Source organism: Pseudopodoces humilis, chromosome 4 (assembly GCF_049639895.1).
Source record: "Pseudopodoces humilis isolate 2021_Gansu_Grassland_sample_001 chromosome 4, ASM4963989v1, whole genome shotgun sequence".
Lineage (NCBI taxonomy): Eukaryota > Metazoa > Chordata > Aves > Passeriformes > Paridae > Pseudopodoces > Pseudopodoces humilis.
In genome coordinates this window covers 65,081,902-65,099,612 of record NC_142203.1, presented here as the reverse complement: position 1 = coordinate 65,099,612, position 17,711 = coordinate 65,081,902, and the positions used below count along the sequence as shown (strand labels likewise).

General features: G+C 41.9%; 1 protein-coding gene across 3 annotated transcripts in view; it reads left to right on the top strand.

Annotated features, from left to right (window-relative positions):
• The window catches only part of EGFLAM (EGF like, fibronectin type III and laminin G domains), a 72,873-nt gene that overhangs the window by 54,318 nt on the left and 844 nt on the right, over window positions 1–17,711 (top strand). For 2 of the 3 annotated variants that reach the window (XM_088054338.1, XM_088054337.1), the window contains exons 16-23: window positions 3,720–3,831; window positions 5,506–5,622; window positions 7,817–7,997; window positions 10,303–10,326; window positions 12,444–12,522; window positions 13,427–13,570; window positions 16,068–16,151; window positions 17,179–17,282. In XM_088054338.1, coding sequence (XP_087910464.1) covers window positions 3,720–3,831; window positions 5,506–5,622; window positions 7,817–7,997; window positions 10,303–10,326; window positions 12,444–12,522; window positions 13,427–13,570; window positions 16,068–16,151; window positions 17,179–17,282 — 845 coding nt within the window. The remainder of the gene's footprint in view (window positions 1–3,719; window positions 3,832–5,505; window positions 5,623–7,816; window positions 7,998–10,302; window positions 10,327–12,443; window positions 12,523–13,426; window positions 13,571–16,067; window positions 16,152–17,178; window positions 17,283–17,711) is intronic. The other variant, XM_014257019.2, reaches the window with a different exon arrangement.

Here is a 17,711-nt window from a genome sequence, read left to right as displayed (position 1 = left end):
CAATGTCAAAAACTTAAATATTTTGTTTAACCTAGTCACAGAGATTCCCAGAAAGACCTTCTGTGAGTGACTCGTTGCATCCTAAAATTAATGTCTAGGAGGATAGATGCAATAAAATGCCTCACAAACACTGCTCTCTCTCCCTGTGTTGCTGAATGCTCACTGGGCAGCTGTTCCTAGGCTTTCTGAAAAGGCACTGGGCTGAAAAGAGGCACTCAGTATCTTGGATATGGCCCAGGAAGCTGCCAGTTTGACCAGGCTGACCTGATACTTAGAAATTATCTATATAAAGCTTATGGAAAATGTGTACACTGTGCAAGTCTTGCATACCAATGATTCCTGTGGATGAGCATCAGGAATTTTGACTATACTGTGATTAGGGAAAATGGATTTTACACTGAATGAGGACTCAAGCAAAAAAACTCATTCAGTTTTGTAGACAAAATGGGACATGAAATTTCAAGGGAGCAAATGCAAAATAATGCACAAGCCTAACAATGCACAGCTGTGGAAAAACAGTTAATGTTGTCAGACAGAGAAACATCCTGGAGTTGTCATGGATAGTTCTGTGGAAGCAACAGCAAACTGTTTAGAGACAAATACAGAAACCTAAGTACAATGCAGAGAATTATTAGGAATGGAAGAACGAAGAATGTCTCTGCTGAAGCCCACAATACACCCTGTCTTGAAAACTGGCTGCTATTCTGGTCACATTATTTCAAAAGAAATTTGCAGAATTAAAAAGGGAGAGTAGTTTTGACATCCAGGAGAGAAAATGAAACATCTTCCACAAAGCTTTTCCACAGCAGGACCTTTAATCTTAGAAAAGAAAGAGTTTGGTGGAAGTATGATAGAGGTTTTTAAATAATGAGTGGCATGGAGATTAATGAGTATTCTGTATTTTTTCAATATGGAAAGAAAATAAAGAGCCAAAGAAAATAAGACTTTTTTCTTTGGGTTTGCGTTGGATTTTTTTTTTTTTTTCAGAGGAGTACGTAAATAAGTTGTGGAAACTAACTGTCACAGCAAGTTACAGATGCCGAAACTATAAATAGGTTTTAAAAAATGGACAAATTTGAAGAAAGATCCATTGAGGGAGATCAAACACAATTGTACGGATGCAGCCTCTGACTCAGGAAATTGCTAAATGACAAGTTGCCAGAAGCTGGGAGGATATATCAAAGGAAGAACCACTTCATACTTGCCCTATTCTATTCTCTTTCTGAAAAGTGACAGAAATAGCTAATTTTGGCGACCTTTTCTCCAACTCAGAATAGCCCTTCTTACAACAGCCTTCAATCTTTACTGATTGCAGCCTTCTAATTCCTGTTACTAGCAACCATAAAATATTAAAGTAGAATTATTTTTTTTTTCTTCCAAGAATATTGCGGCACTTGAAAACACCTTGTACTAAAGTTTAACTGATATGTAGGGCTGTGAAATGTGGCAAGAGCCACAAGCATATACCTGGGAGTAGAAACTGCCCCTTTCTGTTGGAAAGCAGAAGAGCTACCTGCACTGGAGGGAAAGAGTGTGGTGAGATAGCTGGGTGATGGGCAAACCCAGGAGACCATCAGGAGACCAGGCTTCATTGAAAGTTGTCAAGCTGTCCTGTTAGCTCCTTTTTCTAGATAAAATGTGCAACTTGCTCCCTGTCATCAGCTCTGTCAGTGATTAAATAAGACAAATAGATTCCCTGCTTTTCATGCCTGCCTGGTCAATGTCCACTTTAAATAGTCTGTCTTAATCATACTACTTCATGCCTACCCTTTGACAGGGTTGTGGGTCTGATCATCCTGATTCTCTGCCATAGGAGCACCAGGCTGTTAGATAAAATATAATCAAAACACAGCCATAACTTTATAATTAGGATGAGACAGGCTTATTTGTGTATGTCAGCAGCAGCAGTAGGAGAGCTGATGCTGGTGAAGGTTGTGATTTCCTGATGCATCCCAGGATGGAAGCAGCACAGTGTGCCCTGGGGGCTCCACAGGGAGAAGGAATGCTGAGTGGGTGGCCAGATGCAGAACCTGAGCACTGAAATGTCTCAGAGGAGAACTCCTTGGGATTTCCCTTGGCCAAGTTTTCACAGGATCAAGATCTTCATGATCTGCGATCTTTTTTAAGCTTTGGTTTACATGGGGAAAAGTAACCCCACAGCACATGAAAAGGCAGGAGTGTTCAAGCACCAGAAGAAAGCCCATGATTTGAAGAAAGAGCTTGCAGCTCTGAAGGGATGACTCTGCAAGGCTTAATAATCCCTGATTGTAATTAAATCTAGCAAAGCAGAGAGGGTTAGCATGATGATGACCTAAGCAGCAGAGATCTAATGTTTGTATTGTCACTTACTATGTAGCCAAACATATCTGGTTCCTTTATATGTATACATTGACTTCTTCAAGGTGATTAGATTTCCTTAGCTATTGATTCACCCAAGATAGTTAAACCTTAAACGGTGCTACAGAAGAGGAGGACTAGTGACTGCCATTGCTTCATGATATTTTTATATAATGGAGGCTTTCTGGACCAAGTGTCATCCAGAAGTGTCAAGTTATACTGCCAACATCATAAAAATAGATAAAAATGAGCTTTAAGAAAATTTGAAGGATCAGAAAAAACACAACAAAAAGGTTGCAAAACTGATGTTGACTGTTCAGGAAAAAAAAGAAGAAAATACTATTTTCACAATTTCAAAATTATATGCATTTTTTAATCAGGATTTGAGTCACTTTTGACTCACTATTTAAAATTATATTTTTTTCCTTTTTTTTTTTCTTTTCAAAATGTGGGGGGTTTTATTTTTAAATTTAAGTGTGTTGAAAATACAAAACATTATTTCATCCCTCAAAATGTGTATTTTTTTCACTGAAGCTAGGAAGTCTGAGAGGTCCTAGATAACACAGTTCTGATTTTTCTGGCTTGGCTTGTAAATCAAGCACCAGTTTCCAGTCCTCCTGGAGGAAAGGCTGCAACATCTCATTTAGACATAAAATGCTTTAACCAGTGTAGTAAAATGACATTGAAAACAAGATACAAAGATCTACAGAACTTGAGAAGGGGAATGTGGTTTTGCCCTTCATACAGGCTGCTATTCATATTAGTGCTGTGCAAGTAAAGATTGTAAGAGCTGTTTAAAAATGCTTCCTTTGAGACTGGTGAATACTTTGCACCACTGGGGATTATTGTTCCTAGCCAAGATCTCATCACATCATTAGGATCATTTTTTAATTACTTCCCTTTTATGTACAGCATCCGGGCTGCACGTGTGTGTCTGTAGATGTCAATGTAACAGGATGCATAAATAGAGCTGATAAGACAGCACAAAGTAGTTCTGTTTTAAAAGAGGATGAAGAATGTGGGGCTAGACCAACCATTAAGTGGGAAGCTTTTAGTGAAATGAGGATGTACAGCTGAGACAAAAGTTCATTTTTACATGTTATAAGTGACTGAGCAAAGAAACTAGACAGAGGTAGCTAAAGTGTGTACTGGGGATAGCGTTTCATTTATAAATAAAACTAGAGTGCTTGTTATTTGCTCTAGAAATATGATCATTCCTGCTGGGACACAGAGGATTGTTACTTCCTTATAAGGGAAAAATCACAGTGTCTGATATTTACTTTTATTTAGAAAATTGTCCCAGGGGACTTGACTTTTTAACATTACAGAGTATCAGAAAGGCACAGTGTGACATGCTTGAAAATTTTCTTGCCCTTAAACAGGAGTGAAGAACCTGTCAGTCTGGGTCAGTGGCATGAATTGCGAGTGTCTCGCACTGCAAAGAATGGTATCCTACAAGTGGACAAACAGAAACCAGTGGAAGGGATGGCAGAGGTGAGCTTACCACAGACTTGTCTTGAATGCAGCTGTTGGACTGTAAAGGGATCGCATGGTAGACTGCACACCCTGCTCTCGAACCTCTTACTAGCTTAAAACAGTATATTCATTAGGGCAACATCTTCTTAAGCCCTGAGCTGGGAATTTGTATAAGATCTTCCCCCTGAGGACAAGGATAACTGTAAAGGCAGGGATCCCACTGGAATCCAACTGTACCTGCTCTTGACATGTAACTGGACTCAGATTTTTGTGTCTGGCTCATATATCTTCCTGAGGTTCTTACGTTGGTTCTTGTTGTGCCATAGTCTAGTTGTGGTGTTAGGACACGGGTTGGACTTGATGATCTTGAAGGTCTCTTCCAACCTAGGAATTCTGTTGAATTCTGTTGGATTCTGTTGTTGTTGAATTCTGTTGAATTTAAGTCTGTTGAGCAACGTGTGCACTATGAGAGCTGTAATTTGGAGAAGTATCATGCTGAAAAGTATGTGCCCAGTCTTTTTTTTCCTCTTTCTGAATATTGTCCTGGAAATGTAGGTCTGAAGAGAATTGTTTCTTTGTCTTCTTCTTGCAAAAGTGATTTGCAGGCCAGAGTAAGGGTTGGAGTAATCAGACAGTTGATGACTTGCTTTTTGTTCTTCATTCACCAAGTGATCATAGTGAGTCAAATTTAAAATAAAGTGAAACTGTACTTGTACCAAGCAGGATATTCACTCTAAGAACTCAAATGCATGCACAAAGGTACATTTTCTGTCTTGAAAAAAGCCAAGTCTAGACTTGCTTAGAAAATGTCTTTTACCCAGTGGAGAGTGCAGTCAGAAAACCAGACTCCAGATCCCGTAGCAGAAAAATCCCATATCAGGCCTTTTGGCAAACTGGGAAACTTTTATCAAAGCTTTGACTTTTCTTCAAAAATTTAAATAAATTGAAATTCCAGTTGTCTGTCAGGAAACAAATTGAGTGACAAATATTTGGCTGAAGCACTCAAGACTTCATTAGATAGATGGGTTAAGGTGAACACTCCCAATTTTTTTCTCTTAAGTGCTGCAGTGCAGTGCTCCAGGAGGAGGGTGGCTGGGAGCTGCCAACCATGAAAGCACAGAAGCTTCTGCAGGGCTGGAAATACACAGTTATTCTGTCTTTAGCTGCTAAATATCTTCCTGTTTATTCCATGACCCTGAATATTCCCATCTCAGGTATCCTGAGCAGCTGCTTCTGGTAATTGATGCAAACTCACTGTTTCTTTCATTTAACCCCACAACTTACAGTAGGTTATCTCTTAGGTGTTGGAAATACTGAATGAGTCTCTGTTGCATGAACTTTGCTCTGATTTTGGCTTTATGAACCTAATTCATAGATTAGGTTATAGATTTACATAGTGTACCTCAAGTCTTTGCAAATAAAGCTAGATGTCCTGTCAGAAAACATGATGAGTCAGTTTCCTTTCTTTCTTCCTTCAGTATTGCCATTTTTAAATAGTTGACATTTTTCAGCTGCTTCTGACTGGGATAATGTAAAGTCAGTCAGGAGTGTCCTACAATGGCTTTCTTGATTGTACAAAGAAAAGGCACTGAAATATGCTATAACAGGCTATGACAACTCATGTAAGCTAATCTGAAGATACAAGCATGGTTCCAGCTACTCTAATAAAATGTTATTCTATGTTTCATGCAGGGGGCTTTTACACAGATTAAATGCAGCTCTGAAATATTTGTTGGTGGAGTCCCTAATTATGATGATGTGAAGAAGAACTCTGGGATCCTCAGACCCTTCAGCGGGAGCATCCAGAAGGTGTGTGCCCAGAAAAACACACTGCAGGCATTTATTTCCATCACATCCAGTGCATGTTTTTTGTGCAAACCTGCCCTTATTCGACTGGCAATACTCAAAATAATCAAGGATTTCGCCTCAGGAGCTCACCATAAACTGGTTAAATTATTATTTCACAGTGAAAAGTCCACCTAGTGCCTTCTTACACTATGGTGGAGGTGCACACTGTACTGCTTTCCCCTCTTATAATTTTATATGGGGTATATGAATGGAGGAGATGTTTTCCATTGTTGGCAGGCATTAGAGATAATGTTCCCATGTGGTCAGGTGAGCATGAGTGCAGTTTATATCAGGCCTAGTAAATAATCAAATGAAAGTGCAAACTGACCTTAACATTATTCTTTCTAAACATACTTGAATAACTCAGGTAAAATTGGAAGGCTGGCCCTGAATCTTCAGAATTTTAGAAGAGTGAATTATTGGATCAGATGAATGTAAAGAAATAACAAATAAAACAAAATTTTAATAGTTTTTATTAAAAAAATTAAAAATTTCTACAGTTAACAATTGCTTGGGGACAGAAAAGTAATTGTTGTTCAGTGTAAATGGTTTCATTACTTGGTCTGACATTTTTAACTGTCTTTGTCAGCCGTCCAGCAGAAAACATCGGTTTCCAGAAGTTCAAGGAGACTGGGGGAGTGAGTCACAGTGATAGGAACAGGTCAGACACATGAACATCATTGAGAAGGTAGACACGATGCATTTTGGGCTGCAAGATAGAGAGCCTAGGAGAAATTATCAGGGGTTACAATTACAATTACAAGGTGAGGGGTTGTATGCTACGGTAAGGGCACTGATAAGGACTGGGAAATGTGGACTGTGAGCCATTATCTCTATAATGTACCTAGTAAGGTGGATTTGTATTCTCAGAGGCATGAATGGGATGCCAAGGAAAAGTACTGCCTGCCTTTTGGGCGCTGGGAACATTCAGTTGCCTGCCTCACCCATAGTAGGATTTTGGAGAACCATACAGAAGTAGAGCTGCAAACATCACCAAGTACTGGAAAATATGCAGTGTAAAGAAAGACCTAAGATCTCAATATGTTTAGTTTAGCCAGATAAGTCTGAGAGGTGACTTTATAGTGGTCTTCCAGTTCCTAGACTGAGGGTTAGATTTCTTTGGATGGTGCTGGAATTATGAAGAGAAAGACATGAAGAGAAACAAGGCCTGGAAACTGAATATAAGTTTAAAACAAGAAACAAAATTCATGTTTTTTATGGGTGGAGGCTTATTATCCTCTGGAACAATGTAGTCAAATTTAGAAGGAAACTGAAAACATAACGGAGTCACATTACGTGACAGGACTGGATGTTTTTTCTGCTGTTGCAGTTGTGCAGTGCTTGATGAAACCTCTTCTCTGGGTAGGATCCCCTAAGGTGGATTGTCTGAGTTACGCAGGAGCCAGAGCAACCACTGCCTTTCTCATTTCTGGCCTTAAAATCTATTGTTTGTTAATATGTACTTACTTTGATGTAGCTGAAATCAGATGCTGTGCCTGCATGCAATCTCTCTTGCCAAGATGTCAGCTGAGATTATACATATGTTGGTTTATTTTGAGAACATATGCTGCTGACATATTGGAAAAATCCCAGCATTTAGCAGTTCTCTTCCATTTATATACAAACAGTTATGTGTAGTCATTATTTATGTCTCTCATTCATCTTAACTCTAGCTTCTTTCAGGCAAGATGAGATACTAGAAAGCAATAGAAATTGTGAAAAACAAGCTGTTCTGCTTAGTATTTCTGTTGTCAACACTCATCTCCTGGGGGGTTTTCTGATCTCAGAAATACTTTTCCTCAGCAGCGCTCATCTAATTTTACCATCCCAGCTCATGGTTCAGCTACAAAGCATCACATCAGTGTTCAGGCACAGGCCTGGTAAATTCCACACAGTTTCACCCCTTACAGGGGTTGCCTAAGGCTGTTTCACAAGACACAAAAGAGATTAATCTCCAGTGGATCGAAGGGAGGAAAAGTATGAGTTGGACCTCTGCAACTGGAAAACACACAAGAATAGGGTTTGGGCCAAGTTTTGAGAGTTACATTTCTCTGAAGTCTTTCAGAGGAATCTTCTAACTAGCAGTTTGATACTCTGGATTTGGAAGTTCTTCCAATGTGTTTTCACACCTTTCTTTTTTTTTTTTAATACATAGATTATCTTGAATGACCGGACAATTGATGTGAAACAGGATTTCACTTTTGGAATCAACCTAGCAAATGCTGCCCACCCCTGTGTGACCTCGCCATGTGCAAACGGAGGCACCTGTGTTCCCAAGAAGGACAGCTACGAATGTGACTGTCCCCTGGGCTTCGATGGGCAACACTGCCAAAAAGGTAACAATGGCTGGATATCAACCCAGGGATCTGGAGTTGGTCACAAAAATAAGGAAGATTTAACACCTACAACTGCTGCTGTCCACATGCCTTTAAATAGAAGCCCCAGAGGCCAGAGCTCCTCTGTCATCCGTGCATTTTCCATGTATCTAGGGAAGAATTTGTTTTGTTATTTAGGAATGTGGTAACAGTTATACCAGCACGGGGCTAGGATCCATAGATAGCAACCTGGTATCTGGTTGCTTGTGGTGATCAACACTAACACTTCATACACATCCCTAATTGTGCAGCGCTGTAAAAAGGGGGAATTCCTGCCAGGGTCCTCCAGCCAGCAGTTATGTTACATCCTGAAGCATGAGCATGGATAACCCTTGTAATTTTATCCTCTGTACAGCTGACAACAAACACTGTTCTCACACACAGAAAGGTCTGCTCCTGTTTTAGACAGTGACTACTCTGATGGAGATTTCACCATCTGCAGAGATCCTGCCTTGGTGAGGCAAAGGAGACCACCAAGGAGGAAGACTCATCCACATGCACGTTACTCTCTTTTCTTCAGAGCCACTGTAATAGTTCAAATCTTAGATTCAGGAAATGGGTAAGAGTGCAGGAAGTGTTTAAAAAGTGCGCTTTGGGTTATTCCACTAGATGGAGTCGTTTAGCTTCTGTCAAGTTTGAGCTTAAAAAACGCCTGTGGGAAGGTTTTGTAACGTAAGAGTAAACTAGGTTCAAAAGAACTGGCTGACATTATTGTCTTCACCCACTGTTTCATTTCTCACAGTCATAAACTTCAAAGTTAAATGTAGTGGTTTTGGTTAAATTGTGATGAATAGATTGGCCTTTTTTCAAAACAGACAATATCTTGGAACAAAAGCATTATATTAAAATGCAATGCAAGAAACCCCTTTGCTTACGTTGTTGTGGTCTAACTAAGAGCTGAAACAACGTCATTTACCGTGTTTTTTTTGTAGAGAGGCAGGAGAATTGGGATTTTGACTGTCTAGGTATGTGCAGGGTGCTAAATTCCTGACTTCAAGATGGTATCTGCAGATGTACTGACACATCTCCAGGAGCAGTCAGTCAAGGGAATGCTTTGCAGCCTGGGTATGTGACTGCCTGCCTGTTTGGTGTGCAGTGCTGGGGCCACAGCTCCTCACCTCTGCTCAGCTCCTGGCCTGTGCTGAGCCCAAGGAACTGTGTCTGAGCTCATGGTACCAGCAGTGGTGCTGCTTGGCTGGCATGTACTCCCTGTTGTTGCCTCAGTGGGTGTCCAGGCTTTCAGAGACAGTCTGAAGCACCTTTTGCCTATGACTTAGCCAGAACCTAAGGTGCTGCTTCCTATGTGAATCCAATTGTTATTCATTTTTAAGTGTCAAAAGCATGAGCCACCTGGCTTCTGTTCCTGCTACCTGTGGCTCCTGTTCAGGTGAAGCTCAACCTGGTTGCACTTGTGCAGCCTCAACTGCCACCAAAAATTGAAGAGTTTTTTGATAGGTGTGCAGAGAGCATGGAGATTGCTCCTGAACCTCAATCTATGACAGCCTTGATGAGAACCCCCTGAAGTAGATTCCTCAAAATAATCCTTACCTGTGTCTCTCTAGGGGTGTAGGCATGATTAAGGCGAGATGCACATCTGTGTCCATTTCTATTTCACAACAGGGTTTTGGTTAGTGTACTCAGAAGGTATGTGAGGTGAAGGTGCTGTCTCCATCCTTCTTGGTGGTAGGCTGATGTAAAAAATCCTAAAAGGCAAAGTGCTTGTGAGGGACTGCACCTCATTCTTCAAAATACACACACCACTTAAAAACTCAAGTAATGCTGGTATGAGGTCTATGAGATATTGATTCATATTGTACAGGATCATTAGCTGAAGATTCAATGGAGTTTTTGCTGGCATTGCTAGGTTTTATATCTTCTGTCCAAGCTTGCTAAAGGTATTTTTGTACTTTAACTGCAAGATGGAATAGAAGAGCAAACTCTTGTTTTCCCTTGGCTAGAGCTGATCCCTGGGTAAAACCTGGTGGGTCACTGGGATTTGAGAAGCAGGACTAGCAAAAGGATTTGCTGCTGGTCCCACCTGCCTGTCCCTTTCTGTGTTTTGAACAGACAAATATAGATATTAGAAGCAAACCAATAATGAAAACAGTGTATCTTCACAGGTGATTGTAGCCACTTATGCAAATGGTAGATGGGATATTACACATTTGCAGAAAAGTGGGCATGAAATTGGACTAAAGGAGATTTTTATGCTTTAGAATAATAAACTCAGAATGTTCTTGTTTTGTTTTGTGCTGACTCACTGCAGAGTGTGGAAGTTACTGCCTAAACAGTAAGTACTGCAAATTCTGTGAAAACTGCTCTGTCATTGTGTGATTGTCTGGATGCTGGGTTTCCATTAAGCCTGGCAAGTTTATGTCATTAAGCCAAAATATTTTTAAGGTTATATAACACGTCCTTAAACATTGTGGTTTTGATATTTCAAACTGCATCCAAAGCATTTGCCAAACTCAGAACAATGGTTGTAGAGCTGGTCCATGTATTTGCAGAGCAGAGGGGCCAAGCAGCTGTCTGAGGGTTTTGTGGTATGACTTCAGGCTTCCCTGCAGTCCAGAGCTCACTCCTGCTTGTCATGAGAGCTTTGGTGTTTGTCTGCTGAACTGTGATGAACAAAGCACAGAAGTGTTTAGGCCTAGATCTCCTTACTGGCCCTGCTCCCTTCCAGCTGCAAAGATCCTGGCTGCATCAAGAGTACTGCTAAAATGTGCTTCTTTTTCTGCACTCAGATTCATTGAAACAAATGAAGAGCAAGCAGAGGTAAATGCCCATTAAGCTCTCTAGAGGAAATCAGAGTACTCTGGCACAGGCAAGGGTTGCTGCATGGCATGGGCACCTTCTCCAGCTGAAGGCAAGAGCAGTGGGGCTCTAGTGCAGGAGGTGATAGGGGAACAAGGGCTCCTTTCATGCTCTGGTGCCATCAGAGGCCGTCCAGTGCAGGAAGTGTCAGACCTGGTGAGGAAAGTTTGGCCAGTGTAACACAACTTTTGCAATCTTCCAACTACATTGGCAGGCTGCAGGCTGAACATGGCCTGTGGTGGTTTCTTTAGACACATTAGGCAGCTTTCCTGATTTCACTACGGATGAAAACAGTAATTCATCACCATCTAAAATTCTCAGTCTTGGCACCTAGAGCTAAATTTCATATTGCTGTTTCTGGCTACCAGACTACACCAATTGTTGCATATCTGTGTCACAGTGAGCACTAAAAGACCAGCCAGACCCTGTGTTGTGTAAAGAAAGTAAGCATTCTTGCCCTGGAAAGCTCAAAATTTATATAGATTACTGGGATTAGCTGTTGGTTGAAGGGATTATTCCTCAGTAAGAAAATAGGATGAAGGCATCTATTTTAAGTCATTTATACAACTGGCTTGTATTACTGCAGCAGTCAGTTGTGGAAGATTACCAGCAAACTGTAGGATGTTCACTCAACAAAAAAAAATGTTTGGGCCAGTGCTCATAGCCTGGAGAAGGGCTCTGTATCAGGGATATTCCATGATTTATGTCACACACCTGAGTTATTTTGCCAAAGTCTTCTCCATGGGCAGCAGTGCACCTACTCCAGTTCTGGCTGCAATGTTTGCCACTGTCCCAGGTGTACACCACAGGGATGCCTGGGCTGTCCCTAGAGAAATGCTGTATGGGGGCACAGAGAACAACCCCCAAGGCTGCACTGCAGCGTTGAATACACCAAGGGGCTCTGCAGCCTCTGCCATGCAGCCTTTAGCATAGCTCCTGTTGTTTTCAATAGACTAAAGTGATCTGGGGCTCTGGACTCTGTAACTTCTCCCTGGAGACACCGTGCCCCCACACTGCAGCCCAGGGCCGAGCTCGGAGCAGGCAGCAGCCGCTCTGTGCAGTCACTGAAAGAGAAAACAGCGAGCTCGGGGGCTGTCTGTGCTGCCTCTCAGCCTCCCTCTGCAGGGTGAGAGGTCCTTAATGCTCTGCTGGCAGCTGGGGGGGAGTTTCTTTGTCTATAAACAAAGGTGGTTGATGCATAAGCTTTGGCAGGAGGGAGCGCTGAACCACGTGGAGAATCAGGAAATGTGGAAATGGGGGTAAAGAGAAAATTTGCAATGTTTTCCCAATACTTCATAATTTTCTGCACTAACATTTGTGGTGGAGCAATACAATACTTTAGGCTCCTAACATGGAGGCTGTAAGTAGAGGGACTGCCAGCCATTCAAACTCCCTTAACTACTGCCCCTACATTCAGATAAAATCTGACAGTGCCTTTTTGCAAAGCAGCGTGTGTTCAGCTCAGTTCCGTGCCACTGGAAGGTACCTGTCACTGCAGGAGTAAATCAATAAAAGAGTCTTGTCTCTTTTTTTCCTTCCATTTCCAAGTCAGCTATCTCACACTCATCTTCATTTTTTGTATTTACTTCTCAGCCATTACAGAAGCAATTGAAATCCCACAATTTATTGGTCGCAGCTACCTCACATATGATAATCCAGATATCCTGAAAAGGTAATGTGTCTCCTGTGGACCTAAGTATTCTGTTTCTTAAGTGTTATAATGTTAGGAGCCTTATGTGGGAGAGCATAGTATATTTACATGTTTTAAGCTGTATTTATAGTATCTCTAACTGTGTTTCTGCCATATTTTTAAATTTCAAAGAAAAAATACATTTTAAGTGCATATCCTTGTGGCTTAGCTTGTTATATTTGAGCATCTTGCAGCCTGTAAAGAAAATAACACATGTATGTCTGGCATGGAGAGAGGCTGGCTCTTCCCTGAGGGCAAAGAACAGACATACAGAGCCTGTGTCTCCAATGAGACTAAGGACCTTAACTCCTTTTTAACTGCTGTGTTAGTGTAACATTTAGATCCTCAAAGTTACTTTTTTGACTGCTCTGTATCCTAGAACATCCCCACATTCCAGCAAATTCCAGCTTGTTTCAACAAACTCCTCCATCTGCCTTTATTTCAGCCACTGAGTAGAGAAGGGTTCACCAGTGTCCTCACCTGCCATTTGGTACCTCTTACCTACTGTCACTTTCTGATTTGCCCTTCTTGTTCTTCTTCCACTACCTTTGGAGGGCATCACATCTACTGGGCATTCTCAAAATCTGTTTTTTGGGCTGGATTTCACACTAGGCTAGAGGAGAAAAGGATTTTCTCTTATTTGTGTGGAGTAACCTAGCAGCTATCATGTTTGAGATTATGGAAAGATGAGTTAAAGTCCCCTACTCTGAAATTATGGAAATGGGGATATGAACCAGAATCCTTCACAGGTCAGCATGTAAATGAGTTGCAGGACAGTAACCCACCAGACAGAGAAGAAATACTGCATCATTTTTTATGATATTTTTTAAATAAGACTGGCACAATGCAGTATTTTACTATTCTTTCCTACTTCTGCATTAAACAGGGTATCAGGAACAAGAACAAATGTGTTCATGAGGTTTAAAACCACGATGAAGGAAGGCCTTTTGATGTGGAGGGGAAACAGTCCCATGCGACCCAACAGTGATTTCATCTCTCTAGGCCTGCAGGAGGGAGCGTTAATATTCAGGTAAAGTTTCTCTCCCTTGTTTGTGTAGCACACAGGGCTCAAAGGAGTTGCTACAACACATACAGAGCACTTTTCCCTTGGCATAGTGTGAGAACTCTCATCCTCAAAGGTTTGCTCTATGTTGGGTCCCATCTGCAGTTTGGGGAAGGATGTAAGTTGAAGAGGTAATGTGCGGCAAGATTTGCATCACTCCTCCTTCCCAATTTTTCAAACATCAGGGCTTTATTGTGGTTTTCTGAAGGATTTCTTATGAGTGGATTAATACTGTTGGTGAGTTCCCCAGATGCCTCTTAAATCCATCTCAGTCAGGCAGAGCAGGACAGGGCTGGCAGGGCTGGAGGACAAACTTTGGTAGTGCTGGTGCTCACTGTGGGCTCAGTCATGTGGGAGCAGGAGCAGGGTTTCCACCACCTCAAACATCCAGCCCTGTGAGACACACACACAGCTGTCACCACACCTTGCTTCTGCCACCATCCTCGGAAACACTTAATTAAAGCAGTAATGCTGCTGTCAAAATGGTGAAATTGGGGAGTATTGGGAAATGCTGGGGTCTTGCTCCAGAATCTCTTTCTCTCCTGCAGACCCTGTGCAAGTTTTGTGTGGTGCTTTTTTGGAACTCCTGTGTTTTGACAGCCTCGTGTTTCCTCATGGTGCACCTTTAGGTTGCATAAGACCAATACTGAAACTGCAAACTACGGATGCCATCACTGTAGTGGGACACTACTAATCATGTGGCAGAGAGCTCATTATATAAGCTAATTTTTTTACTTAACTGGCTGCTCTTTGCTACTGTGGATGTATAGATAAGCTACATGTTTCTACTAAAATTAATTTCTTTTAAGCTTTTTTTTTTTTTAACATGATTTATCAGTGGCTAACTTGGCAAAAAGTCTTATTTTCCTCATTGATTTATAAACAAGAAACTGACTCTGCAGAAGTGGTGCATTTTTTAAATGTCTTTGGGAGGGAATGTCTTTCTGAGATGCATGGTAGTAAGTGGACACTCTATTCTGTTTCTGAAGTGCAGTGCAGTTTTTATTAGGTTGTTGCTCTTCCCCAGAGATGAAGATAGTCAAAGGCTTTAGACCAAAACAGCTGAATTTTGCTGAAATATTTTTATCTTCCACATTCATTTAGGATGGTAAAAAATTAAGGTACCAAAATAAAACCCTCATAAGCAATCACTGCTTACTGAAGGGGAGCATCAAAAAAGATGGTGAAAGGAAAAGTGAAGAAAAAGAAATAATTCTGAAAGATTGATCTCTGTACCAGATTTTAGTGTTTTGAGAAATGAGGTAAAGAGACTGTCAGGACTGTAAATTGGTCAAAAGAACTTTCCTGCACCCCAAGTTTAGATGCCTGTGTTCTGATCCAATTTGAAATCCAAAACACACTTTTACTTGAACGTTTTCTATGGCCTTATTCCCTGTATAGTGTACCTGCTGCTATAAATTCTTTCTGTTGCTCCCTGCTTCTGTCAAAGATTATTTCACTGCTGTAGGGGGACAGCTGTTGTAGAGGGATTCATTAGGGATATGAATTTAATTTCTGTTTTAAAATGTCTAACATTTTGATGCTATCCTGCATACCTAAATCCTCTTGTTTTTGACCTAGACTGGTATCTGCAACCTGGGTAAAAGGGGGTGCTTTCCTGGAACTCACTTAAACCCCTGGAGAGGAAACAAATTTAGGGTAACTGATTTGCTCTGGGCAGCTCACAGTTTAATGTGATGTTCTTGTGAACCCCACCCTGGCCATGAGTTCGTTCCATGTTCAGTCTTCTTTAAGAGGCAGGGATGTTGGCTTTAATCCCTCCTGCTTTGTACAGGCTGAAGTCCAGCAGCAGCCAACTCATCCTGAGCCCTCAATAGCTCACTGTGCTGCAGCAGCTACTTCTCTTTTGTTAAGGTTGGCCCACGCTTCAGGGACCCAGAAATTAAGGTGGCTGAAGTCTAAACATGACTGGGACATAATATCTGCTGAGTAATTTCAATAGAAGCAAACACAAGGAAAAATTAGAGCAGCAGCTGAAGTAATCACATTTATTAGACTTCATCTTTTCTAAAATCACAGGTCTCAACCTTTCCTATATTTCAGATGATTTCTAGATCTCTTATAGGTCACATGCTTATTTGCTCTTGTAAAAATTTATTTATTAACCATGTTTGCAACTTCCCACTGCTATCTCTCATTAGGCCAAAGGTCTGTAGATCACTGACTTTCATAATTCCCTGCTTTGGGGAAGAATGGCCATGCAGAAGCTCTCTTCTTGCTCGCATGGGAAGGTGGTAATGGTACCCACTCTGACTCAGGGAGTTTTTCCTCCTTGTCCATGGGACCGACTTGGCGAAATAAGAGCACTGCTGCTGAGCCTCCAAAGGACTCCACTGGTTGCCCCAAAAAACAAGCCAAAATGGAGTAAGGATGCCTGAGCAACTTGGCAGGCAACCAGTCCTTTCAAGAAAGTCGGTAACATTCAAATTTTTTTTGATTGTAGCTACAATTTGGGCAGTGGCATTGCTTCCATCACGGTGAACGGCTCCTTCAGCGACGGCCGGTGGCACAGAGTCAAAGCTGTTCGGTAAGTGGGCAGGCTTCATCTGGGAGGCACTTGGGAGCCACCCTGCTGTTAAAGATGCTGGCTGGCATGTCTGGGTGCTGGTGGGGTGTGAATCACTGAGGCCCCACACTCACACGTCGCTTAGGAGTGGAACTGTTAGCAACTTGGCTGTTTCAGGATGATGTACACAAAGATTGCTGTATTTGAGGTGACAGTGCCAGCTCGGCACAGCTCGAGGCAGGCTGCCAGAGTCATGCAGAGCTATTCTGGGGCTGTGACAGACATTCTACTAAACCCCTACCATTTCAGTTAGGAGTATTTTTCTTTAATGCCTGCATTTTAAAATTCCCTGGTGAGCATTTTGCGGGCTGGCACAAGCACTGGAGCACAGACAGTGTAAACCTAGTTTTTCTATTTGGAGGAGGTGCAGACATCTTACAGTGTATATATAACTCATATTTATAACTCATTACCTCATGGGAGGCAACTGTGTCCAGCAGGGAAAGCATACATTCCCTCTCTTCGTGAGAGGCTGATTCCCTGGAAATCAGTCTGACATTTAGCACAACTTGTTACCAAATTCAGTGAGAATAGGAACCTGTCAAGTAGCTGTCAATACTGTTATTGACCATAGGAAAAATGGCCCTAGTGAGAAACAAAACTACCAAGAAGTAAGTTTTACCATAGCTTACCCATTTTTTTCCCTGCTGTTACATTTGATTTTTAATAACAGGTCAGAATGTGCCCACCCCCCCGCCCCCCCCCCCCTTACCTGTCTAATTTGATTATTTTCCAGCACTTTCTGCTCTGCAAATGTGTCTTGTACACTTTGCAGGTCTTTGACATCTATTTAAAAAATCATAAAACCTGAAAAGTCTGGATGGCCGTAGTACACTGTATCTGTGGGACTTCCCAGTTCCAAGCCTTCACCATGAACCCTGCTAAGCTCTGAGTTGCCCTGGTCTCCTGGCCAGTGGAAGATGCTGCTGCTCCTCCTCCTGTTCAGTTGTAGGCTGGATGAATGAGAGTGGTTTGCTTTTTGTTTCAGGGATGGACAATCTGGCAAAGTAACCGTGGATGATTACGGTGCCAGGACCGGTAAATCCCCTGGGAAGATGAGGCAGTTAAATATCAGTGGAGATCTCTATGTAGGTGAGTGCTAATTATTTGCATTCAGGACACAGATGCAAGGCAGGGACCAGCTCCTGGTGGAGGTGTCACACAGCAGCCTCTCATCTGTACACAGCCTGTTTTATGTGAGGAGGCCTCTCTGAGTGGGATGGGGGAATGAGTGTGGGAAGGGATGAGTACCATGGGACACTCTAAGGTACTCCTGGCAGGTACACAGAGAAACAGAAGAGACAGCTGGAAACCCCGCACCTGGGCACAAGCTTATTCAGCTCTTACTGATGCTACAGTTTCTGCAAAAAATAATTAGCATCTTAGTTCATTACCTCTGTACTTTCAAGCGCTTATAATTGTTATTTAAAACAACACAGGGCAACCTATAAATTAAAATTCCCTTTGAGGTGCACTAGGAATGGCACTGCTGGGTGTGCAGCCTGCCAAGCAGGAGCAGAT